General features: G+C 40.5%; 1 protein-coding gene across 7 annotated transcripts in view; it reads left to right on the forward strand.

Moving 5' to 3' along the window:
• LOC310648257 (WD repeat-containing protein 48-like) overlaps positions 1–27,117 on the forward strand; it is a gene marked incomplete at its 5' end in the record, with an annotated part of 66,347 nt that overhangs the window by 17,943 nt on the left and 21,287 nt on the right. For all 7 annotated transcript variants that reach the window (XR_014494043.1, XR_014494044.1, XR_014494045.1 and 4 more), the window contains 8 exons: positions 8,958–9,059; positions 13,502–13,726; positions 14,496–14,570; positions 14,891–14,993; positions 18,515–18,612; positions 18,798–18,905; positions 19,552–19,648; positions 20,270–20,365. Coding sequence is in view for 4 of the 7 variants with exons in the window: in XM_083376006.1 (XP_083232132.1) it covers positions 8,958–9,059; positions 13,502–13,726; positions 14,496–14,570; positions 14,891–14,993; positions 18,515–18,612; positions 18,798–18,905; positions 19,552–19,648; positions 20,270–20,365 (904 nt within the window). The remainder of the gene's footprint in view (positions 1–8,957; positions 9,060–13,501; positions 13,727–14,495; positions 14,571–14,890; positions 14,994–18,514; positions 18,613–18,797; positions 18,906–19,551; positions 19,649–20,269; positions 20,366–27,117) is intronic.

Here is a 27,117-nt window from a genome sequence, read left to right on the forward strand (position 1 = left end):
GTTGTATTAGCTTTTTTGGTTGCTGCTGCACACTGCTGGCTCATATTCAAGTGATCATCCACTAGGGCTCCAAAGTCCCTCTCACAGTTACTGTTTTTGAGCCAGGTCTTGCTTAATCTGTACTTCTACCTTTGATTTTTTCCTGCCTAAATGTAAAACTTCACTTTTTTCCACATTAAAGTTCATTTTGTTGGATAGGGCCCATTGTTCAAATTTGTCAAGATGTTTTTGGATCCTGAGCTTGTCTTTTGGGGTGTTGGCTATTCCTGCCAGTTTAGTGTCATCTGCAAATTTGATGAGTTCCCCTTCTGTTCCCTCATCTAAGTCATTTATGAAGATATTGAAGAGTACTGGGTCTAAGACGAAACTTTGTGGTATCCCACTGCTTACTTCTCTCCATGTGGATGTAGTACCATTGAGGACTACTCGTTGAGTATGGCTTGTCAGCCAGCTACAAATCCATCTGGTGGTGATGTCCATTCCGCCTCTTTCTAGCTTACCAAGAAGTAGGTTATGGTCTACTACATGCTGGGATCAGCGCCGAGCTCCAGCTGGAGCCTGGCGTTGATCCTGGTGCTTCCGCTGAGCCCTGACAGCCCCGAAGAAGCACTGATCCTGGTGCTTCCGCTGAGCCCTGGCAGCCCTGCAGTTCCAGCCGTCTCTCGCTCAGGCTTATGCGGTGCTGCCACTGGTTCAGCTCATTCCCCTCCCCCACTACCACTTTTCTAGGATGGTTGCGTACCACCTGCCAGGTGCCAATGTACCACAGGTGGTACCCATACCACTGGTTGAAAAGCCCTGGTCTATCCCACCTTTTTCTAGCTTACTAAGCAGCAGAGTGTGGTCTACTTTGTCTAATGCCTTACTGAAATCTAAATGTACTATGTCCACAGAGTTTTGCTGGTCTACTAATTTGGTCACTTTATCAAAGAATGAAATAAGATTGGTTTGGCATGATCTGTTTTTGACAAACCCATGCTGGCTACCAGTTGTAACTTTGTTTGCTTCTAGTTGTTTGCAGATCTGTTTTTTTATTATCTTTTCCAAGATCTTCCCAGGTAATGATGTTAGACTGATTGATCTATAGTTTCCTGGGTCTGTTTTTTTCCCTTTCTTGAAGATGGGAACCATATCAGCCCTTTCCCAATCCTCAGGTACTTCCCCGGTGCTCCAGGATTTTTGAAAGATACGGTGCAATGGTTCTGAGATAACATTTGCCAGCTCCTTCAGAACTCTGGAATGTAATCTGTTGGGTCCCGGTGATTTATATTCGTCAAGGTCAGATAGGTGTTCTCTTATCATTTTCTTGCTTATTTTAATTTTTGTTTTTAGTTTGTCTTTTGCAGTAGTTTTTTTGGTATGTTGGGCTATAATTTCGTTTTGTGTGAAAACTGATGCAAAGAATGAGTTAAGTAGCTCTGCTTTCTCCCTACTGTCTGTTATTTCCTTGCCGTCTTCTCTCTTTAGTGGACCTACAGTTTCCTTGACTTTTTTCTTGTTATTAAAATGTTGAAAATCTAGTTTCTGAAGTCCATACACATTAAGGTTGCTGAGATTGGGAAACACTAGCCTAATAATTTGACTTAGTATGGTACAATTTCATAACTTCTTTTTTTAAAAAAAATATGTTTTTTTTTACATAATCACCTTAATATTTGGTAAACATCATGTTTGGGTTTATATTTAAAAAAAATAACGATTAGTTTCTATAATTGTATAGTCCACATAATAGCTTTGCTTGATGTTCTCTTCTTCCAAAAATGTTCTCTTTTGCCAACCTTGAATTAATACAATTCTTATTATTTAGATAAATAACAATTATAGACATTTTTCTAATATTTCTGCAAATAATAACCACATTGATATAACGCTTCTTTCCTAACTGATCGTCTTGATTGCCTCATCATAGATCTTGTTTAAAATTCTTAATAATAATAATAAAGTTGGAAGGGACCTTGGAGGTCATCTAGTCCAACCCCCTACTCAGGCAGAAAACCCTATACCATTTCAGAGAAATGGCTGTCCAGTCTTTTCTTAAAAACTTCCAGTGTTGGAGCATTCACCACTTCTGGAGGCAGAAGTTTATAAAATTATAAAATTTTGGGGGGATTGTTAAAGATAAAATGTATTTTAAAACTTTTCAATTAAAAAAAATTTGCTTCAATAATGGCAGAAAGAATCAAGAAATTCTTGAATGAATTTATACATACAGATCAAAATGGCTTTATACCTAAAAGACAGATAAAAAATAATTTAAGAACAATCCTGGATGTCTTAGAGTACTACGAAGCTCATCCAGGGAAACAGATGGCTTTGATCTTTCTTGATGCACGAAAAGCATTTGATAAATTGGCAATTTATGTTTCAGCAACTTGCTGAAATGGACTTTGGGGAAAACTTTATGAATGAAATTCATGCAATTTACGACAAACAGACTGCTAGAATAATCGTAAATGGAGACTATACAAAAAAATTTAATATTAAAAAGGGCACAAGACAGGGATGTCCTTTATCCCCACTACTATTTATATTAACCTTGGAAGTACTGAGTATAAATATTAGACAGGACTTGGAAATTAAAGGACTAGAGATAAAGGGTGAAAAATATAAATTGCAAGCATTCGCGGATGACTTGGTTTTTATATTGGAAGAACCTCTGGAAACAAGCACGAAATTGCTGGACACAATAGAACAATATGGTGATGTCGCAGGCTTGATAATAAATAGAGAAAAGAGTAAAGTTTTGACAAAGAACTTAACAGAAAAACAGAAAATGCAACTTGCAAGAAAAACATTTTCAAATAGTTAAAGTTAAGTATCTGGGAATTTACTTAACAGCAAGATGTATAACAGTTAAAGAGGATAACAATATAAAATTATTAAAACAAATGAAATTGGACTTGGAAAAATGGAAAAACCTCCAACAGTCAATGCTGGGGAGAATAGCTACAATTAAAATGAATATTTTACTGAAAATACTCTTTTTATTTCAAACCATCCCGGTAAAATTAGAAAAAGCTTTCTTTGATGAACTGAATACCATAATATTGAAATTTACTTGGCAAGGGAAAAAAGCATGAATCAAAGTGAAAATGTTACAGGATGATAGAGAAAGGGGAGGATTTGGACTCCCAGATTGGAAATTATACTACCAAGCAGCTATTTTAATGTGAATTAAAGAATGGATAACACTTAGAGATAAAAGACTATTATACCCAGAGGGGCATGACCTGCAGATTGGCTGGCATGCCTTTCTGTGGTATGGGAAGAGTAAAGCGCATAGATATTTTCAGAACCACACTATAAGAAATGCACTTCTCTTAGAATGAGAAAAAATAAAAGAAAAAACTTATATCAAGATACCTGAATGGCTCTCAACAATGGAAGCTTTTGCTTACCCAAACTTAATTAACTATGATAAACTTGTAGCATGTAAAGACTTATTGGATAATGAAGGAAGATTGAAATCTAGACAAGATCTACAACAACAAGGTATTGACCTAGCCTAGTGGCCATACCTACAAATCCAAACAAGATACGAAAAAGAAGTAAAAACAACAGCTCTACAAGGAACAGACAGAACTTGATCTTATATTGTTAAAAACAGATGAAAAGCTGATTAAAAAACTATAGTTTTCTGCTTAAAGATGGAGGAAGAACAAGTTAAAGAAACAATGATAACTTGGGCAAAAAATGTTGGTCATACTATAGAGCTTGAAGAATGGGAAAAATTATGGGATAGAAACATTAGATTAACTAAAGCTGTATCATATAAAGAAAATTTGTATAAAATGTTTTATAGATGGCACATGATACCAGTGAGACTAGTGAAAATGTTTAAAAATACTTCAAATGTTTGTTGGAAATGCAGCCAAAGACCAAGTACTTATTATCATCTCTGGTGGACATGTTCTAAAGCTAAAAGATTCTGGCTCAAGATACACTCATGGTTGGAGAAGATGATTAAAAAACAAATAGAATTTAAACCAGAATTGTTTTTGTTAGGAATGATAGGTCCCAATTGTGACAAGGAGAGTGGGTATCTAATATTACATGTACTAACAGCAAGATTTATCTATGCCCAATATTGGAAAAATGAGAACTTACCGACTGAAGAAGTATTAATTAAGAAAATATTAGATTGTGCAGAAATGGATAGATTAACTTTAGAGATTAAAGAGAAAGAGCATTTAGTTTACTATAGAACTTGGAACAAATTTTATCAATGGATAGATAACGAATTAGAGGGAAAGGAATGTGATATGTATTTTTTACTTTATTTTAGTAAGAAAAATATGGATTGAAAACTTAATATTACTCATTATAATTTATTATACTTATTGTTATCAATTATTACTTTTACCATTTCTACAGGTGAAACTCAAAAAATTAGAATATTGTGCAAAAGTTCATTTATTTCAGTAATGCAACTTAAAAGGGGAAACTAATATATGAGATAGACTCATTACATGCAAAGCAAGATAGTTCAAGCTGTGATTTGTCATAATTGTGATGATTATGGCGTACAGCTCATGAAAACCCCAAATCCACAATCTCAGAAAATTAGAATATTACATACAATCAATAAATAGAACATAGAACAATATCGGACCTCTGCAAAGTATAAGCATGCATATGTACGCAGTACTTGGTTTGGGCCCCTTTTGCAGCAATTACTGCCTCAATGTGGCGTGGCATGGAAGCTATCAGCCTGTGGCACTGCTGAGGTGTTATGGAAGACCAGGATGCTTCAATAGCGGCCTTCAGCTCTTCTGCATTGTTCGGTCTCATGTCTCTCATCTTTCTCTTGGCAATGCCCCATAGATTCTCTATGGGGTTCAGGTCAGGCGAGTTTGCTGGCCAATCAAGCACAGTAATCCCAAGGTCACTGAACCAGGTTTTGGTGCTTTTGGCAGTGTGGGCAGGTGCCAAGTCCTGCTGGAAAATGAAGTCAGCATCCCCGTAAAGCTCGTCTGCGGAAGGAAGCATGAAGTGCTCCAAAATCTCCTGGTAGACGGCTGCGTTGACCCTGGACTTAATGAAGCACAGTGGACCAACACCAGCAGATGACATGGCTCCCCAAATCAACACAGACTGTGGAAACTTCACACTGGACTTCAAGCATCTTGCAGTGTGTGCCTCTCCATTCTTCCTCCAGACTCTGGGTCCTTGGTTTCCAAATGAGATGCAAAAGTTGCTCTCATCAGAAAAGAGGACTTTGGACCACTGAGCAACAGACCAGGTCTGTTTTTCTTTAGCCCAGGTAAGACGCTTCTGACGTTGTTTGTTGTTCAGGAGCGGCTTGAGAAGAGGAATACGACATTTGAAGCCCATGTCCAGGATCTGTCTGTGTGTGGTGGCTCTTGATGCACTGACTCCAGCCTCAGTCCACTCCTTGTGAAAGTCCCCAACACTTTTAAATGGCTTTTTCCTGACAATCCTCTCCAGGCTGCGGTCATCCCTGCTGCTTGTGCACCTTTTTCTTCCACACTTTTCCCTTCCACATAACTTTCTATTATTGTGCTTTGATACAGCACTTGGGGAACATCCAACTTCTTTTGCAATTACCTTTTGAGGCTTTCCCTCCTTATGGAGGGTGTCAATGATGGTTTTCTGCACAACTGTCAGGTCAGCAGTCTTCCCCATGATTGTGATTCCTACTGAACCAGACTGAGAGACCATTTAAAGGCTCAGGAAGCCTTTGCAGGTGTTATGGCTTAATTAGCTGATTAGAGTGGGACACTTTGAGCGTAGAATATTGCACCTTTTCACAATATTCTAATTTTCTGAGATTGTGGATTTGGGGTTTTCATGAGCTGTACGCCATAATCATCACAATTATGACAAATCACGGCTTGAACTATCTTGCTTTGCATGTAATGAGTCTATCTCATATATTAGTTTCCCCTTTTAAGTTGCATTCCTGAAATAAATGAACTTTTGCACATATTCTAATTTTTCGAGTTTCACCTGTATTTATATATATTTACCCAGACAATGTGCTGTTTGCCAAATATTGAATGTTATTGGGGGAAACCTCAACCCTCATCCCAACCTTCCCTGTACCCCAAACCTAAACCCTAACCTTTTATCCCCCTCCCCAACCCTATAAAAAGCAATAAAATCTTTTCAAAAAACAGTTCATTGCACTGAAGTATTTAAGTCTTTTTCATCATACAGGCCATCCCAACGCTTCTATATTTCTCATATCTTATAAAAAGAAAAAGAAAAGAAAATGAAATAAGATAGTGTACTACTTAAAATACATATCCCTCTTAGATTAATGTACATTTGTATCCAGAATTTTTCCTTCTTTTTAACCATATTCAAACAAATGTTTAATCTTTAAGTGTTCCATGTAATAAATCCAATTATCTAATCTTTTAGATCTAATCAAAACATTTTTATCTATTCAGTTTTCCCAAAATCAATTTCACTTAAGTATCTAAAACATTTCCTTTATATGAACCATCCCAACATTTTTATATTTCTCATGTCAAAAAACAAAACACGAAGGGAAAAAGAAAGAAGAAATACTATATTACTTGGGCTCATCCCTCTTAAACTAAAATTCATTTATATCCAGAATCTTTCTATTTCTTTAACCATATTCAAACAGATGTTTAATTTTCAAATATTCCCTCTGATAGATCCCATCATCTAATTTCTTCATTCTCACTTAAGACTTTTTTTTTGCCAAACATCTTTCCTGATCAATATGTTTCTCTGAATCAAAAAGTCTTCCCATAGTCTTATGGATGTTGTTGTAGGTACAAAGGGCAAATCAGGTGAGATGTTTTTATAGGAAGGTTTCACCCCTTCGTATTCATTGAAAAATTTTCCTTTCTCTCTTAATTTCTCTTATCATTTTTTGTCTCTTAAGTTCTGTAACCCATTTTGTCAAATCTTTTTTCTTGTTCTCAGACTTATTTTGTTATCTTAGAGTATAATTTATCTTTTCCATGTCCATTATTTCGTGTGAGTGTTTTTTCCACCTGGGTTGAGTCATACTTCCTTCTGTTGTTAGGTTCCATCTTTAAATCTCTCTCCTCTGGTTCATCAGTTGTCTGTTTTATCTGCTCACACTCTATTTTTATTTTCTGAGAGGGTTTTTTTGTAAAGTTAAATTGGAGATGTATTCATTTATATTTTCAAGGTTATTTTTAATTTCCTTGTGGTTTGAGATCATTGTTGTTTGAATTAGTTGCAACATAGCATACATCTCCTCCTGGAAAGTATTTGTTTTTTATTGGTATATTCTTTCTGCAGGTCTCTGGTTTTCCATGGTAGCCAAAAATCAGGGTTTTTCTTTCTCTGCAGACAGCTTTAAAGTCACAGTTCAATAAGAGTTTATAATACAGAAAGGTCATTATTTTTTCTTCTTCTAAAGTTTACAATTCTCACTTAGTAGGTAGCCCAAAATGTTTTAATTTTTTTTTGTCACAGCTGTTCTCTGTTTTTAAGACATTGGTCACCACCAAGAAGTTATCTTTTCCTGGGCTATATTGAAGCAACTGCAATATTTTCATCCACCACTAGATGTCAGCACTAGTTTTTCCAGTTTTCAAAATAGTTGTTTTCTTTTATTTTCATGCTATAAAAGGGAAATCTCAACACATTCCACCAATTTCAAACTTATCCAGATTTAGGTCTTATATTCATTTCATTTTAATGTATTTCTGTCCCCACTTAAAGGTCTAATTCGCTTCTTCCGTCTGTAGAAGGGTGGGGCAAAGATCCCCCTCCTTCTCACTTTCGGAGGCTTTTTGCTTCTTGGGGTTTTTTGCCCCAGGAAATCAATTATCAAGTAGAAAAGAGAAAATCACTGTTCTTACCCAGTTCCAAGCATGTTGTTTACAATCAGCTTAAAATAGTGCTTTTGGGCTTCGGCTACTTGTAATTTGGGCTAGACTCTGAAGTTAAGCTAGCCTTTCTCCTCCGTGGGACTTCCCTCCTTCCTTACTGCATCTACAGGGCGACTTCAGTCCCATTTAGGGTCTCCTAACACAGGTCCCCAACCTTTTGGGCACCAGGGACCGGTTCTGTGGAAAGAGGGTTTTCCGCAGACGAGAAGTTGTGTGGTTTTGTGTGCTGCCTGCATCTTGCGGATGGGGCTTTGCTTGTTTGTGTGGACCAGTTGCTGGCATGCTGTGGCCCAGTACTGGTCCACAGACTGGGGGTTGGGGACCCCTCGGCTGTAGGATGCGGAGCCCTGCGATCCCTAGGCTGCTATGCTACTGCACAAAACCAGAAGCCCAGTTGCATAACTTCTTATATGTAAGCAACAAAGGTTATTGTAGAATTTTTGTCCTTTGTAAATTCTTGCTTTCTCCCTATCGGTCTCCCCACCAAACAAGGAAGTGTTATGTGGGTGATTTGGTTGGGTGAGGATGATGTGTAGATATATAAAAGGATAGTAAAGAACCATTTACTTAAAAAAAGAAAAATCAGGATTACAGCTCTCAAAAGTCAAGAACATAGTTTTTCTAAAAGTTCTAACATTTAATGGTTTTGAAATAGGTAGCATCTCATAGTGTTAATATTAATGTGAATGTCAATGGAGATTCTCAAGGTCATGGTTGTCCCAAAGGTGCTTTCTTTCAAAAGGCAACTGGCCTTTCTTGTTTTGCTAGAAGATGTTTCACTTCTCATCCAAGAAGCTTCTTCAGTTCTGACTGGTGGCGAATGGAAGGATTTATATTCCTTGCAGTCATGTGGTTATTAGCCCTATTTCTGAAATTTGTTGAAGTCAATTGCAGGTTTATCTGTGCCCTCAGGGTCACCTAAATCCTGTAGTCTGCATTTTTTTTTCTTTTTCTGGAAATCCTTTCATACTCCTGCACTCCTGCATTAATGTGAATGGCTTTTGAAAAACTAATTTCAAGCAAAGTAAGAATATATGAACTTAATACCTTTACTTCAGAAGTGCTACCAATTTCTAATTTTTTTTCTAATAGGTTTTAAGGGTGTGGGACCCAAGAACCTGTGCAAAACTTATGAAACTCAAGGGACACACGGACAATGTTAAAGCTTTGCTACTGAACAGAGATGGTACAGAGGTGTGTTTTTAATATACTTCCATAAGTTTTTTGGCTGCCATGTTGTAATATTTTCTCCATCTAATTAGGGCTACTTCAGTAACATAGTTCCAGTTTCTTAAATAAAAATTACATTTCAATATGCCATATATCAGTGATAGTGAACCTTGTAGAGACCGAGTGCCCAAACTGCAACCCAAAACCCACTTATGTATCGCTGGGCATGGCCCATTGGGTGGGCAAGGCTGTGGTGGTCACGGCAGATTGGGTGGCCATGGGCATGGCCACATCGATGTTGCTCATGGGGAGGAATGCTTGTGGGGGCTGGGCAGGCTTGGGGAAGATCCAGGGGGTTTCTGGTGGGTGGGGCGGTGGGCAGGAGGCTCATCTTCCATGGTGAGGGGCAAGGCAAGGTGAGGGAGAGGCTAGGGCAGCTGCTGCCTAACACTGTCGGCCCCCGCACACAGCTCAGCGAGCGCATGGGGGCTGACAGTGTCCGTCAGCAGCCACAGCCTTCTGGCCTCTTGACCGGCACACTCTGGGGCTCTGTAGCCCACTGCAAATACCGGGCCAGCCCTCCAACATCAGGTGGAGTAGGGGAGGGGGGAGGCGCGTGATGCAGACCTACTCCATCCCATCTGTTTTTGCTTGCGGTTGGAGAGCAGGTCGCTCCTGGTCATCTCCTTGGCCCCCTCGCAGATCTTGCCCTTGGCCTGCACATGGAGCCTGTTCCCATCGCACACCCAACGCATCTTAGCCCTGCCTCAGGCCACCGCCAGCAGCTCGTGCAGGTCCATTAGGCTGCCGCCGCCACCCACACCACCTGGCCCACCCAGCACAAAGGAGGCGAAACAGCCGGCTAGCAAGCTCAAGTAGAGATGGTAGAGCATGCCCACAGCCAGCAAGCCAAAGGCCACCCCATGCAGAAAAAGCCTGATCCCCATCAGCGCCATGGCCCCCCAGTCCCAGCTAGGATTGCATGCCTCCCCCCATCTCTGCTGGGCCTAGGTGGCCATGACGCCAATGGAGATCCAGCTTTTCCCGCTTGGGGTGGCCTTTTGCCTGCTGGCCCTGGGCGTGCTCTGCCACCTGTACGTGGGGCTTCCTAGCCGACCGCTTTGCTTCGTTCGTGCTGGGCGGGCCTGCAGCTCTGGGCGGCAGCCTAGTGGACCTGCACAACATGGCTGATGCTGCCGGCCGTGGCCATTTGCCACCTTGCATGTCACACCCAATGCTGCTGCCATGAGGCCGTGGAACTAGCCGGGCGGAGGTAAGGAACCGGTATACTGGTTTTTTACCACCACCCGGGTTGTCCCACGGCCTCATGGCAGCGACATTGGGCAGGAGGCGGGAAAAGGCCTGTTTCGGTGTGACCCGGCTTTTTGCCGCCTCGGGTATTGTGCCCAATGCCACTGCAGTGTGGCTCGGTCAAAAGTGGCCGTGGAACAAGTGGGGCAGATTCCCCCATCACCTGCTCATTCAACTACAGCTTTGGCGGCTCTGTAGGCAGAGCTGTGAAGTTCTCTTCTCTGACAGAGAAGAGAACTTTGCAACTCTGCCTACAGAGCCATGAAAGCAGCAGGTGGAGCGCCGGAGGCTCAGGGAGGGACGATGCTGAAGTGGGCGGTCGGGCCATTGGCAAGAGCAACGCAGTTGCGCGGAAAGCGGCCTCAGAACAAGTGGGGCAGGTAAGGAAAGAAATCCTTGCTCCCTGCAGAAATTGCCTTTCTTTCCTTACCTGACTCCCAGCCCCGTGCTGCTTCTCCTTTGCAATCCGCCGCCGCTGCATGCAAGGAAACAAAGGGTTTTTTTGGGGGAAAAAAGGTCAATCAATTCCAACTTTGCGATCTTTCACGAGAATTTGGAATTGATTGATTGACCTTTTTCCCCCCAAAAAAACCCTTCCCTTTTTTCCTTGCACGCGGCGGTGGCAGAACGCAAAGGAGAAATGGCATGGGGCTGGGAGTCAGGTAAGGAAAGAAAGGCAATTTCTGGGGGGGTGGAAAAGGATTTCGTTCCTTACCTGCCCCACCTATTCTGAGGCCGCTTTCCGCTCAACTGCGTTGCTCTTGCCAATGGCCCGACCGCCCACTTCAGCTCCCTCCCTCCCTGAGTCCTCGGTGCTCCACCTGCTGCTTTGGTCGGCCTGCTGGCCCCCACCTCAACACCCTGCCCACCGCCGCCCAGCACGGCCGCCCCGGGGCTGCAGGGGCTGGCCTGGCACAGGAAGGGCATACGCCCCACCATCCTGCCACCATGCAGGGTAAGGTTGCTGCGCCTGCCTCCGCCTAGAAGCCCTCGCCTCCCCCAAGCGGTTTTTTTTACTAACCTGCCTTTCAGCTGCATTCCGTTTCTCTGTTTGCTTCTCAGCCTTTGCCGCGTGTTTGTGGGACTATCGGTTAAAAAAAAAGTTCCATCAGACTTTCTAACTTCTTGTGATCTCGTGAGAAGTTAGAAAGTCTGATGAAACTACTTTTTTAACCAATAGTCCCACCAACACGCGGCAAAGGCTGAGAAGCCAACGGAGAAATGAAATGCAGCTGAAAGGCAAGTTGGAAAAAAAACACTTGGGGGAGGCAAGGGCATCTGGGCAGGAGCGAGCTGGGCAACCTTACCCTGCGCGGCTTTGGCAGGTGTCTGGTAGCGGGAGGGAAGCAACTGGTCTACCACCATGCTAGTGCCGCCACGTTGCTTCTCCACCCCATGCACAGGCCCCGCCCCACCCCCCGCACAGAATACCCTTCTACTGCTGCCCCACCCCCTGCACAGAGCGCCACCATGGCCCTAGGAAGACCACACCTGGAATACTGCAACCAATTTCGTTCACCATGGTACAAAAAAGATGTTGAGACTTTGGAAAAAATTCAGAGAAGAGCAACTAAAATGATCAAAGGCCTGGAGACTAAAACATATGAACACCATGCTACCGCCCCCCCCCACCCCCCCGCACAGAGCGCCCTGTTCCTGCCACTCACCCCCACCCCCACGGGGCACCTTCTTTGCAGCTCCGATGTTTCACTTCCTCCACCGCTGTATGGGACTAAAAATAAAAATCAATCTATCAATTCCAACTTTGCAACATCTTTTTTCCCCTGCGAGAAGTTGAAATTGATTCATTGAACTTTTTTTTGCCACACGGCGGCAGAGAATGAAAGCAAAAAGCTTTTATAAAACCCAGCTTAAAAAGCCACTTGCTCAGGGAGATTTTGATGCAGGTTGCTCATGGGTTGAAACTAAACATTAAGAAAACCAAGATCATGGCATCCGACCATCTCAATTCCTGGCAAATAGATGGGGAAGAAGTGGAGGTAGTGACAGATTTTATTTTCCTGGGCTCCAAGATCACCGCAGACAAGAACTGCAGCCAAGAAATTAAAAGACACTTGCTCCCGGGGAGGAAAGCTATGGCAAATCTATACAGCACACTAAAAAGCAGAGACATCACCATGCCAACAAAAGTGCGTATAGTCAAGGCTATGTTCTTCCCAGTTGCAATGTATGGCTGTGAAAGTTGGACCGTAAGAAAGGCTGAGTGCCAAAGAATTGAAGCCTTTGAACTATGGTGCTGGAGAAGACTCCTGCGAGTCCCTTGGACTGCAAGGCGATCAAACTGGTCAGTCCTAGAGGAGATCAACCCTGACTGCTCTTTAGAAGGCCAGATCCTGAAGTTGAAACTCAAATACTTTGGCCACCTAATGAGAATGAAGGACACACTGGAGAAGAGCCTAATGGTGGGAAAGGTTGAGGACAAGAGAAGAAGGGGATGACAGAGAATGAGATGGCTGGATGGAGTCACTGAAGCATTAGGCGTGAGCCTAAATGGACTCCAGAAGATGGTAGAGGACAGGAAGGCCTGGAGGAATGTTGTCCATGGGGTCATGATGGGTCGGACACGACTTCACAACTAACAACAAGCTCATGGACGGGACTGAAGGCCTAGGAGTGGGGTGGTGGCGCGTGTGCCCACAGAGAGGGCTTTGTGTGCCGCCTGTGGCATGTGTGCCATAGGTTCGCCACCATGGCCATATATCTTAAATCTTACTCTGAATTTCCTGAATTGAATTTAGTATTTAACACTTGCAGCATGCATGTAAGTATTTTTTTTACAGAAGCAGTAAACAGAAGTGGCACATCAAGTGTCAAGCATGTGTGCGTCAAGCATGAATGAGTATTTTCATTTGAATGACAAACGTGATATACTAAATGTAGCTTTTAACCATTTAGTTCAGTGTTTCTCAACCTTGGCAGCTTTAAGATGTGTGAACATCAACTTGCAGAATTCTCCTATGCTGACTGGAGAATTCTGGGAGTTGAAATCCACACATCTTAAAGTTGCCAAGATTGAGAAACAGTTGAAATACCAGCAAACACTGCTGTTGCATTCTTTTAGTCAAAAGATTGTTTTTGTCAGTGGCTTTGTGTTTATAATTGGGTCCTGTAACATTTTTAAACTCTCATTATAGTGTCTTTCTGGCAGTTCTGATGGAACTATCCGACTCTGGTCACTTGGTCAGCAGAGATGTATAGCTACATACAGAGTCCATGATGAAGGTGTATGGGCACTTCAGGTCAATGAAGCCTTCACTCATGTTTATTCAGGTGGAAGAGACAAAAAGATATATTGTACAGATTTACGAAACCCTGATATCCGTGTGCTTATTTGTGAAGAAAAGGCACCAGTTCTTAAGGTAATATTTTTAAAAATCTTGTTGAAGCTTAGGGAATTGGCTATTGTTTCATTCATTGGCATGCTTTTGCCTGTCCTGATGATTGCTGGAGAAATGCATAATATAATTTTACCCTCCTCACTGTTGTATCTAGGTTGTATACGTATTCACTTATATGTGGCCTTTCTATTAATGAAACAAATCCCCCAAATTTTAAAGGATTACCAGTACAGACAAGTGACTGTTCTCCCTTTGATGCTGGAAATATGTGACATCTGTTGATTTTTCCTTCTTGCCACATAAGTCCCTTCTTCAGGATCTTCCATGTTTTTAATATAATACATCTTGGATCTCTCGCAGCAGAGAGAATAAAACGTTTTGTAGCATTTGACTGAGTTTAGAAGATAACGGTTAGGACAGATTCATAGAGTAATCAGATGAAAGAAATCTAGGGAATAACTCGGGCTTTAGGCTATGAAGAAAGGTCCTGCAAGAAGGTAATGACAAATTATGTCCATATTCTTGCTGCAAATACTACATTAATATGCCCAAGTAGGCAGAATAAGTCAGGTTCAGCTTGGATAATCTTTACGTTTTAGCATATTCTTTTCCTGTGGTACATAAGGAGGAAAAATTTCCTGTGAAAAGAACATAAAGCTAAGTCCCAGGCTTCTCTGTCTTCTGAAGAAGGAGGTCTAAATCTGCATTGGATTTTTTGTGCATCCTATCTGAAGGAAATGCTCTTGATAAGTGTTCCATTCTAAGATTTTGATTTTTCTTTCTCATTTAGATGGAACTTGATCGATCGGCTGATCCTCCTCCAGCACTGTGGGTTGCAACGACAAAGTCTTCTGTGAATAAATGGGTATGAAGTGTATTTTGCATTAATGTTTTATATCTTTTTAAAATTTACTTCTTGATTTGTCACACAGTCCTATGGCAGAATGCTTTTTGAATAGTCATAGGTGCTCAGGAAAAAATATTAGTGAGTTAGGATTGATAATAATTGGTTTCCTTTTCATAGGATTTATTTCATAGGGTTTATTTAAGAGTCTGATTGGCCTGTAAGTCCCGGGTAAATTAAATTCCTTGTAGAAATGGAAAAATATAGAGATATATCCTCATACTGGATAATTTACTTAAAGGAGATTCCCCTGGTCTATTTCACCCCATTTTCTTTTTTAGACTTTGAAAGGAATTCAGAACTTTAGAGTATCAGGTGATTATGACAATGACTGTTCCAACCCTATCACACCCCTGTGTACACAACCAGATCAAGTTATCAAAGGTGAGACAATTAACTGGAACTTTTTTCAAACTGTTCATTTAGAGCTGGCAGTGATATAAATAAATCATATATGATCTAAAATTAGTTTGTGTATCATTTGGGGCATTGTGATGTCCTGTGTCCTTAGTTATGTAAAATCATGATTGGGTGTAGAGGAGTATGGAGATGGCCTTGAGGAAGGAATTCAACAGCTGTCAAGTAAACATTCTAAGCCCCAGAAGGGAAGGAGTAAGAAAGTACCTCAAGATTGCCCCAACTTGACTCTTTGGTATAAGGGAGGGAGAGAGAATCTCAGGCTTTCAAGAGTCTTTTATTATACTCAACAGCAATAAAGAGGAGTTCCAGTAGTCTGTGTGGAATCTGTTTTCTAACCTGGCCTGTCTTAACGGGTTCACAATGAGACTAAATAAAGAAAAAATAGATACCGTAGTTGGCAAAATAAAGATTCTCCATTCCAGAGCTCTTTGAGATAATGACTTGCAAGCTTTTGGCCACATTTTTTATAATGACTAAATAAAAATATATTTTATTTTCCTTTTTAAATGGAAAGACTTGGGAATCTTAACTCTATTGTTGTTGTTAGTTGCGAAGTCGTGTCCGACCCATTGCGACCCCATGGACAATGTTCCTCCAGGCCTTCCTGTCCTCTACCATCTTCTGGAGTCCATTTAAGCTCACGCCTACTGCTTCAGTGTTTCCATCCAGCCACCTCATTCTCTGTCGTCCCCTTCTTCTATTGCCCTCAACCTTTCCCAGCATTAGGCTCTTCTCCAGTGAGTCCTTCCTTCTCATTAAGTGGCCAAAGTACAGGTGAAACTCGAAAAATTAGAATATCGTGCAAAAGTTCATTTATTTCAGTAATGCAACTTAAAAGGGGAAACTAATAAATGAGATAGACTCATTACATGCAAAGCAAGATAGTTCAAGCCGTGATTTGTCATAATTGTGATGATTATGGCATGCAGCTCATGAAAACCCCAAATCCACAATCTCAGAAAATTAGAATATTACCGGTACATGCAATCAATAAAACAAGGAGTGTACATAGAACAATATCGGACCTCTGAAAAGTAACACCAGCTGCCTGCAATTAGTGCAGGTTCGCATCCCACCAGGCTCAAGGTTGACTCAGCCTTCCATCCTTCCGAGGTAGGTAAAATGAGGACCCAGATTGTTGGGGGCAATTAAGCTGACTTTGTAATAATGCCGCTTGGGGGTGTGTGTGAAAGCCCTAATAAGCAGGCATATACATAGAATGAAGGCTACTGCTAAGCTTGTAAGCCGCCCTTAGTCTTCGGAGAAGGGCGGGATATAAATGCAATTAAAATAAATAAATAAATAAATAAATAAGCATGCATATGAACTCAGTACTTGGTACTCCTGGTAGACGGCTGCGTTGACCTTGGACTTAATGAAGCACAGTGGACCAACACCAGCAGATGACATGGCTCCCCAAATCAACACAGACTGTGGAAACTTCACACTGGACTTCAAGCATCTTGCAGTGTGTGCCTCTCCATTCTTCCTCCAGACTCTGGGTCCTTGGTTTCCAAATGAGATGCAAAAGTTGCTCTCATCAGAAAAGAGGACTTTGGACCACTGAGCAACAGACCAGGTCTGTTTTTCTTTAGCCCAGGTAAGACGCTTCTGACGTTGTTTGTTGTTCAGGAGCGGCTTGAGAAGAGGAATACGACATTTGAAGCCCATGTCCAGGATCCGTCTGTGTGTGGTGGCTCTTGATGCACTGACTCCAGCCTCAGTCCACTCCTTGTGAAAGTCCCCAACACTTTTAAATGGCTTTTTCCTGACAATCCTCTCCAGGCTGCGGTCATCCCTGCTGCTTGTGCACCTTTTTCTTCCACACTTTTCCCTTCCACATAACTTTCTATTATTGTGCTTTGATACAGCACTTGGGGAACATCCAACTTCTTTTGCAATTACCTTTTGAGGCTTTCCCTCCTTATGGAGGGTGTCAATGATGGTTTTCTGCACAACTGTCAGGTCAGCAGTCTTCCCCATGATTGTGATTCCTACTGAACCAGACTGAGAGACCATTTAAAGGCTCAGGAAGCCTTTGCAGGTGTTATGGCTTAATTAGCTGATTAAAGTGGGACACTGAGCCTAGAATATTGCACCTTTTCACAATATTCTAATTTTCTGAGATTGTGGATTTGGGGTTTTCATGAGCTGTACGCCATAATCATCACAATTATGACAAATCATAGCTTGAACTATCTTGCTTTGCATGTAATGAGTCTATCTCATATATTAGTTTACCCTTTTAAGTTGCATTACTGAAATAAATGAACTTTTGCACGATATTCTAATTTTTCAAGTTTCACCTGTATTTGAGTTTCAACTTCAGGATCTGGCCTTCTAAAGAGCAGTCAGGGTTGATCTCCTCTAGGACTGACCGGTTTGATTGCCTTGCAGTCCAAGGGACTCGCAGGAGTCTTCTCCAGCACCATAGTTCAAAGGCTTCAATTCTTTGGCGCTCAGCCTTTCTTATGGTCCAACTTTCACAGCCATACATTGCAACTGGGAAGACCATAGCCTTGACTATACGCACTTTTGTTGGCAGAGTGATGTCTCTGCTTTTTAGTGTGCTGTCTAGATTTGCCATGGCTTTCCTCCCCAGGAGCAAGCGTCTTTTAATTTCTTGGCTGCAGTTCCTGTCTGCGGTGATCTTGGAGCCCAGGAAAATAAAATCTGTCACTACCTCCATTTCTTCCCCATCTACTTGCCAGGAATTGAGAGGGCCAGGTGCCATGATCTTAATTTTCTTAATGTTAAGTTTCAAGCCAACTTTTTCACTCTCCTCCTTCACCCGCAACAAGAGGCTCTTTAGTTCCTCTTCACTTTCTGCCATTAGAGTGGTACCATCTGCATATCTTAGGTTGTTGATATTTCTCCTGGCAATCTTAATTCCAACTTTTGATTCATCTAGCCCTGCCTTTCTCATGATGTGCTGTGCATATACAGCAAGTTAAACAGGCAGGGTGACAGTATGCAGCCTTGCCGGACTCCTTTCCCAATTTTGAACCAATCAGTGGTTCCGTGTCCAGTTCTCACTGTTGCTTCTTGACCCACATACAGGTTTCTCAAGAGACAAATAAGATGGTCTGGTACGCCCATCTCTTTAAGAACTTACCACAGTTTGTTGTGATCTACACAATCAAAGGCTTTAGCATAGTCAATGAAGCAGACGTAGATGTTTTTCTGGAACTCCCTAGCTTTCTCCATGATCCAGCGTATGTTGGTAATTTGATCTCTAGTTCCTCGGCCTCTTCGAAATCCTGCCTGTACTTCTTAACTCTATATAACATACCAAATGGTGCAAAAAAACCAACCTTGAAACAACCCCATCATGTCTTCTTCCTGTGATATCAGAAGGAATGTAAGATGAAAATGTAACTTACATTCTGAGTTTTTCTCACTGGGAAATGGCATATTTTATGTATGTTTTCTGTATGTTAAATTTGCATGGATTATATAACTTATTTTTGTGGCATCCTTCCTAGGGGGTGCGAGTATCATTCAGTGCCACATTCTCAATGACAAGCGACATATACTAACCAAAGATACAAACAACAATGTGGCATATTGGGATGTATTGAAGGTCAGTGGAACTAGTAATTTAAATATATGTGAGTTGGGTATTTAAAATCTTCTCTTTTCCTTGTTCTTTTCCCTTGTAATCCTTTAGAACATAAACCAGTTGGCAGTTTCTATCTAATTGAGGATGGAGAGCCTATGGCTCTCATGATATTTTAAACTACAAATCTTGCCACTTCTCACATGTAGGCATGTAAAGTAGAAGACTTCGGAAAAATGGACTTTGAAGAAGAAATTAAGAAAAGATTTAAAATGGTGTATGTACCAAACTGGTTTTCAGTAGACTTAAAAACTGGGGTAAGGCACATTTTTTGATTATAACAATTTGACGTGATATGTATGCTGCCTTGTTTACTATCTAGTTCTTCTAGAGCTCGGGGTAATAGTCATGGATCCCCTTTTCTTATTTTATTCAGACAATGTTCCATGAGGTTTAAAATAAAGCTTAGGTCACGGTAACACAATGAATGTACTGAATAGGGATGAGCATAGGTAATATCTATAAGAAACATGTGGCGCATGAAGCAGAATAGATAAAAAGAAGAAACTTCATTTGCCTTATTTCCTAGCTCTTTGGGGGTCTTTTACAATATCACATGTATCAACAAGAAAAATCACTTATATATATTTTGATACTTTCAGCTAAACAACAATTTTAATTCCATTTCTTTTCTCTTCGAAATGATTTATATTGAGGCACACTTTTCTTTGAATGCTAGTGAACACTAATAAGGAAATCTAGCAGCAAGCACACAAATCTTATCCTGTATCCTATTCAAATTAACATGGATTTAGTGTAATGAAGAAATTACTGATATTGTTATTTACTTAGAATTGCTATCTAATCAGATGTGCTTATCAAAGTTTTCTGTGGTTTGAATGCCAATAAAACAGTTTTGTTCTAATGCATTTCAAGTCTCACCTAATTTCCTTTTTTTGGCAGATGTTAACTATTACTTTAGATGAGAGTGACTGCTTCACAGCTTGGGTCTCAGCCAAAGATGCCGGGTTTAGCAGTGCAGATGGATCTGACCCAAAATGTGAGTGTGTTCTCTTAATGTCACAAAAGGGCTAGTTTTCTTAAAGACATGGTCATATTTCTTGGATGTAAAAATACTATGAGCATACTTGATCTTCTCTTTTCAAGTGGTTGAGAGAGAATTTTCTGAATTCAAGTTTGCTGTTTGTGTTGGCTCATTAGACTGGAATTGGTCGATTGGTTTACAACTCATCACAGTTTTTAAGAGTCAGTCTCTGAACTGGAAACAAACTTGAAGGGGATTGTGTTTTTTTTTTGCATAGTTTGGAAACAATAGTCTACACTTTTAAACAGCCCAGTTTGTAGACTTAGGATTTCAACTGTTGTTGAAGACTTTTTAAACTAACTTTAAATCTTTATAGTAAGGATAAATTAAGGCTTAGATGGCAAACCTACTTCAGATGCTGGGAAAGGCTTGCAAATGCCAAGTAACTGAATGTTTCAATAGCTATTCTATGGGATAGCAGACCTGCTTTTGAAAAATCCCAGAAGCTGATACCACTGAGGTGGAGTGTGCCACATTCATGGATTTTTGTTTAAACATCTGTGACTAACAGCAGTAACAACCTAAATATAAATAATTAGTCATGCTTTTTTGTTTTCCTTGTATCACAATATACAGTGAACCTTGGGGGGCTTCTGCTGCAAGCTCTGTTAGAATACTGGCCTAGGACCCACATCAATCCCATGGATGAAGAAGAAAATGAGATGAATCATGGTGAGCACTTCTTTCTGCCCCAAGGAACTATCTTTTTTTTTATTGAAAAGTTTTAAAATACAATTTTCCTTTAAAAAAAACCCCTTCCCCCTCCCCCCCTCCCTTCTCCCCCCCACCTCCCCCCCCCCTCCCCCCCTCCCCCCCCCGACTTCCCAGAGCTAAATACAAGGTATATATATAAAAAAAGCAATCATAAACAATCATATACTACCAACTATAAATTCTAAAATCCATCACTCTCTAGCTTATATAGGATAAAACAAACCTTAGCAATATTAAATATATATAAAAAACTAGAAAAAAAAAAGAAAAAAAAACGAAAGAAGACTTATTCGAATGCTACATAAAACTTCTTAACCCTATACTTGTTCTGGATAAACTCAATCCATTTTCTCCATTCCATAATGTAACGTTCTTGCGAATGATCTTTCAAATAGGCCGAAATCTTCGCCATCTCTGCCAGGTCGGAAACCTTTAAAGTCCACTCTTCTATGGTCGGCAGTTCCTCTTTCTTCCAATATTGGCCTATCAAAAGTCTTGCTGCCGTAATTAAGTTCAACATCAACTTGGAGTCCACAACTGTAGCGTCAACAATTATTCCCAACAAAAAAAATTGCGGACAAAACTTTATCCTCCGTTTAAAAATCTTCTGCATATTCCACCAGACTTTTATCCAAAAAGCCTTAACCTTCTTACATGTCCACCATACGTGAAAATATGTTGCATCTTCATCACCGCACCTCCAACATTTAGGCTGGTAATTCGGATACATACTTGCAAGCTTTTTAGGATCTAAATGCCATCTATAAAACATTTTGTAAAAGTTCTCTCTTAGATTTTGAGCTTGAGTAAATTTTACGTTCCTCACCCAAATCTTTTCCCACGTGTCCATTGTAATAACTTCCTGAATGTTTTGGGCCCATTTTATCATACAATCCTTAACAAGCTCTGTTTCTGAATCAATCTCTATCAATGCAAGATATATCCGTTTGATATGTGCTGGTCCCTGATTTCTAATTTGCTTTATCAAGTTTTCATCAGTCATTGCAAATCCATTTTTCTGGTCTTCTTTCCACCTGGCCCGTAACTGAGTATATTGAAACCAAGTTTGAACAACCTTCTCTTCTCGCAAGAGGCTATATGATTTCAAACACCAAACATTTCTTTCCAAGCTTAGGATCTCCTTGTACGTAGTCACATCATGTTTGAAACCAGCATGTATATTTTCTATTGCGTGTTTTGGAATTGCCCACAATGGTATCTTGCAACTTAACTTATGTCTATACTTCTTCCAAACTCTCAGCAATGCCTGTCTTATAATATGCATCCTAAACACATTATCTACCTTCTTATCATACAACAAATATGCATGCCAGCCAAACAACAAATCATGGCCCTCAAGATTTAATAACCTCCGTTGCGTCAAATTAATCCAATCACTTATTCCTACTAATGCAGCAGCTTCATAATATAATTTAAAATTAGGCAATTTAAGGCCACCTCTCTCACGAGTATCCTGCATAATCTTAAGTTTAACTCGTGGCTTTTTCCCTGCCCACACAAATTTATTGATACCACGCTGCCATTCCTCCAAATTAGAATCTTTCTTAAGAATCGGTATCATTTGAAATAAAAATAAAAATTTGGGCAGGACATTCATTTTCACTGCTGCAATCCGTCCCAACAAAGACAATTGCAATTTTTCCCAACTCTCCAATTCTTTTTGAATTTTCCCCCATAATTTTTCATAATTATTTTTATATAACTTTGTATTAGAGGGTGATAAAATCACCCCCAAATATTTAACCCTTTTAACAATCTCAAATCCAGTTAATCCTTCTAAGAGAGCCTTTTGCGAAGCTGTCATATTTCTGGCCAAAATTTTGGTTTTCTGTGTATTAACTTTAAATCCAGAAACCTTCCCATATTGTGTTATTATCTCCATCAGGTCCACAACAGAGTTCTCTGGCTGGGTCACTGTAACAACCAGATCATCTGCGAATGCTCTCAATCTATAATCCTGATCTCTAATTTGTATCCCCTTAATTTTTTCCGAGTTCCGTATTTTAACCAATAATATCTCTAATGTTAACACAAATAACAAGGGCGATAACGGACACCCTTGCCTTGTGCCCTTCTCAATATTACATGCTTCTGTCAGGCTATTATTAACTATAATTCGGGCAGTTTGTTTTTGATATAATGCCCTAATCGGTTGTAAAAATTTTTCCCCAAAATCCATTTTATCTAAAACTTTCAACAAAAATTGCCAATTCAATTGATCAAAAGCCTTTTCAGCATCTAAAAAAATTAGCGCTGCAGAGATCTGGTTGTTCCTTTCCAAAAACTCTAACACATCAACTATATGTCTCACATTATTTTTCATTTGCCTACCACTAATAAACCCCGTTTGATCCCCATGAATCACCTGTTGCAGAACCCTCATCAATCTATTAGCCAAAACCTTAGCAAATATCTTATAATCTGTATTTAAAAGCGATATCGGTCTATAATTTTTAACTTGAGTAGCATCTTGGTCTTCCTTCGGAATCAAAGAGATAAAAGCTGTTCTCCAAGACGGTGGCACCTTTCCCCCCCTCTGGATTGTCTGGAACAGCTCCTTTAACGGTTTTATCATCTCTAATTGTAAATTTTTATAATAGGCCGCAGTCAAGCCGTCCGTGCCTGGTGCTTTATCCACCTTCAATTCCTTAATTGCTGTAAAAATTTCTTCTTCTGTAATCAGTTGATTAATCCCCTCTTTTTGTACTTGCGTAAGAACCGGGATGCTAGCATTCTCCAAATATATATCAATATCTTTTGCATTAATTTCCTCTTTAGCATATAATTTCAAATAAAAATCCACAAAAGCATCCTTAATAAGATTCTGTTGAAACACAACCCTTCCTTTATACTCAATCTTATCTATATTAGAGGCCCTTTGTTTTTTCCTCAGTCTATAAGCCAACCATCTGCCTGGTTTATTAGCGTTGCAAAAAGTATTATGCCTAGCAAACCGCAGATTGGTCGCCACTTGATCAGCCATTAATTTATCAAATTGTCCTCTTAGCAATCTAATAGCCTCCTTGGTCTTCACATCCTCTGGGTTCAAAATCAAAGCCTTTTCTTTTTCCTTTATTTCATTCTCCAGTTCTTTCCTTCTAGTTTCCACTGCACGTCTATGTTTATTATTCATATATATCAACACCCCTCTCATATAGGCCTTGCTAGCATCCCAAACCATATCCATAGAGGTACCCTTATTCATATTAATCTCAAAAAAATCCTTCATCCGCTGTTTGCATTCCTCCACATTTCTCTGATTTCTAAACAAATTCTCATTTACGCGCCACGAGCGCCTATCTCTTTTCTCCTTATCAATCTCCAACCAAACTGGACTGTGATCAGAGATAGTTCTTGCACAAATCTTCACCTTTTTAGTCCTCAAAAAAAAATCATTAGTCAACAAAATAAAATCAATCCTCGAAAAAGATTGGTGTCTGTCAGAATAAAAAGTATAATCCTTCTCCTGCAAGTGTCTCTCACGCCAAATATCTCGCAATTCCAGGTCATCCTTCATTTCAAAAAAAGATTTAGGCAATCTAGCATGACTTGGAATGCGCTTAAAAGCTCCAGCCTTATCCAACTGTACATCCAAAACACCATTCCAGTCCCCCATAAAAATAAAAGATTTATAATCCAACTGGGTAAGCTTTATGTGAAGTAAACTAAAAAAGTCAGCTTGTTGTTGGTTAGGTGCATATAATCCAACTAAAAGCGTCTTTTTACCTTCTAACAGCAGCTCAATCATAACATATCTTCCATGCTTATCTGCTTCAATTAAGTCTGCTGTTAAGGCACTTTTAACATAAACAACCACTCCATTTTTCTTGTTCTCTGCAGAAGCAACAAATTGCGTACCCAGCCTCGAGTTCGATAAATACTTTTGATCCAAAACTCTAATATGCGTTTCTTGCAGACATATAACATCTATCTTGAATTGTTTTAAATATTGAAAAACTTTCTTCCTCTTCTGTGGTGAATTTAGTCCATTAACATTCCAGGTTAAAAATTTAGTTGCCATGCATATCCTCCCAAAGCTCTTGGACCACAGCTTTAATAGGACTATCTTCTTTAGGCCGTGCTCCTCCCACTGCTTGGCTATAAGTACGTTGTGAAGATTCTGAGGACTTTTGCTGGTCTTGTTCTTTTATTTTCTTTGCTCGTTTTAAAGCAGCACGCGTTACTCTTTGCTCTCTAGGATCATCCAAGGAAATTGTAGCTTGATCTCCTCCAGCACCATTTTCCTCTGTTTCATCCTCTTGATGTTCTCCTTCTCCAGATCCCTTTGCAGCTTCCAGAAGTGTTAATGGGGTTGCTTTTAAGACATTATTGTAGAAATCACGCGCTTGCTTCACAGTAGTCAGCCGATACCTTTTACCTTCATGCATCACCATCAGCCCATCTGGAATCTCCCATCTGAACCTTATATCTCTTTGCTTAAGCTCATGCACGAGAAATGTAAAGTCCTTCCTTCTCCTTAAAATCTTTGGAGGGATTTCTTTTAAAACCAAGACTTCTTGTTCAGCAATCACAACTTTAGCGTCATAGGCAGCTTGTATAACTTGATCTCTAATTTCTCTTTTTGCAAAGTAAACCACCACATCTCTAGGCAACTTTCTCTGTCTGGCAATCCATGAATTCACCCGGAACACTTTATCCATAGCTGCTCTTATTTCAGATGCTAGCTGGTTCAATACCACTTCGAGAGCCTCAGAAATCAGCTGCTTTAAATCTTCCTTAATATTCTCTTTTAAACCTCTGATTCTAACAGCAAACTGCATCTGGTAATATTGAGCAAGGCTTAACTCCCTTTCCATTTTGTCTCTTGCATTTTCATTCTCCCGTACTTTTACTTCTAATATTGCATTCCTTTGAGCCAAATCATCCATTTTTTCATCTAAATCTTCCACACATTCCGCCACTTTATGCACTGAAGACAAAATGTCTACCTTCATCACGCTGAACTTCTGTTCCATCCTCTCTTCCATTCTCTCCTCCAGTTTCTCCAATTTCTCCTCCATCTGTGCAAATTTATCAGCAATTGATTGATTGATTGATTCCAAAAGTACCTGGGCATGTTTATCCAAAGCATCTCGTAAATCCTTCGGTGTCAGCACATCAGGAGGGTGCAACGCCTGTAGTGATGATTGTTGCACCGGAGAAGATCCACCACTCCGAAGAGTTTTAGGAGGAGGTTTAGCCGCCATCTTTTACTCCTCAATTATGACGCACTTTCACTTAAAGTTTAAAAAGTCCAGCAAGCTTGAGAGTATAATAAAATAATCCTCTTCACCTTTTCCTCTTGTACCGCTCTGCCTGCTCCTTTAATCCATAGTCCTTTCTTCAGGCAGGGATGGTTCGCAGACGCCTGGCTCTGCTCCAAGAAGTCCGGAGCAGAGACGCTGGCCAGCTGGGAGCAACCCAGGCTTCGGGGGAGTTCAATCCTTCAGCCGCCCAAGCTCCAAGCTCAGGCGGCCCCGGAGAACTCGACCCCTACCTGGGGCCTCACCCCCTCCTCTTCTCCCGAGGAGGGGGCTTCAAATTCGCCCGAACAGCTGATCGGCGCTGTTTCGGGCGAAAAAACACACAGCTGAGCCGCGGGCAGCCCGGGAAGGCTGTCTCCGGCGCCGCGCAGCCACCGGAAGTCCCCCAAGGAACTATCTTGAGTTGGCATTTGGCAAACCCTACATTTACAGAAAGCATTGATGTATTATTAAAAAAAAAATGTGGATCATCCCTGTTCTTCCTAATTTCATGAGATAGTTAGAAGGTTAAACTTACCACTTGGACTGGCTTTTGGTTTTTTATTTAAATCCCTGTAGAAGAGCAGCATCTAGGGCAGTTTTTTTTAATTTTTTTACTCTCAGGACTCCTTCCCACTTTTAAAAATTATGGAGGACCCCAAAAGAGCGTTTGTTTGTATAGAATTGATACATTCATGTAATATTTACTTATTAAATGTGGTGAATGTAGTTTGTGGAGTCCCAAGAGGGAGGGGCTGCTTCCCAGAGAGTAAAAAGGCAGAGGAGTTTGAAATGTCCTGTAGGCAGGAAGAGGGCTAAGATGGCCCCTCCCTAGTAGTTCACAGGGTGTATTTATAGTTATGCAAATAGTTGCTTAAGTCTGACAAGATTTCTGTCTTTAGGCAAACAATAAGCTACTCAGAAATAATTCCACATGTCATTCTTGGTTTGTGGAGCTTGATATCAATCTTGCCAGACTCCAGCAACTATCTGCATAACTATAGATATACGGTGTGAGCTGCTAGGGAGGGATGTCTTAGCCATCTTCCTGCCTATCAGACTTTCTAAGATCTGCTGCCTCTTTTCTCTCTGGGAAGCAGCCCCTACATTCCCCCAGATTAAATCATGTAAAAATAACAATATTAAATCTATTATATATTAACATAAATAAAATATTTTTCATGAAAAACCCTACACTTTTTTAACAAAAAATGAGAAGATTGACATTGTTTTACATTTTTGCAAATACCTTCAGTATCTGGCAAATTGTTTTCGAACTGTACTGTTGGAGAAGACTCTTGAGAGTCCCTCAGTCAATCCTAAAGGAAATCAAACCTGACCGTTCTTTGGAAGGACAGATACTGAAGCTGACGCTCAAATATTTTGGCCACCAAATGAGAAGAGAGGATGTACTGGAAAAAACCCTGATTTTGGGAAAGATGGAAG

This window comes from Vipera ursinii (genome assembly GCF_947247035.1).
Source record: "Vipera ursinii genome assembly, chromosome: W".
Lineage (NCBI taxonomy): Eukaryota > Metazoa > Chordata > Lepidosauria > Squamata > Viperidae > Vipera > Vipera ursinii.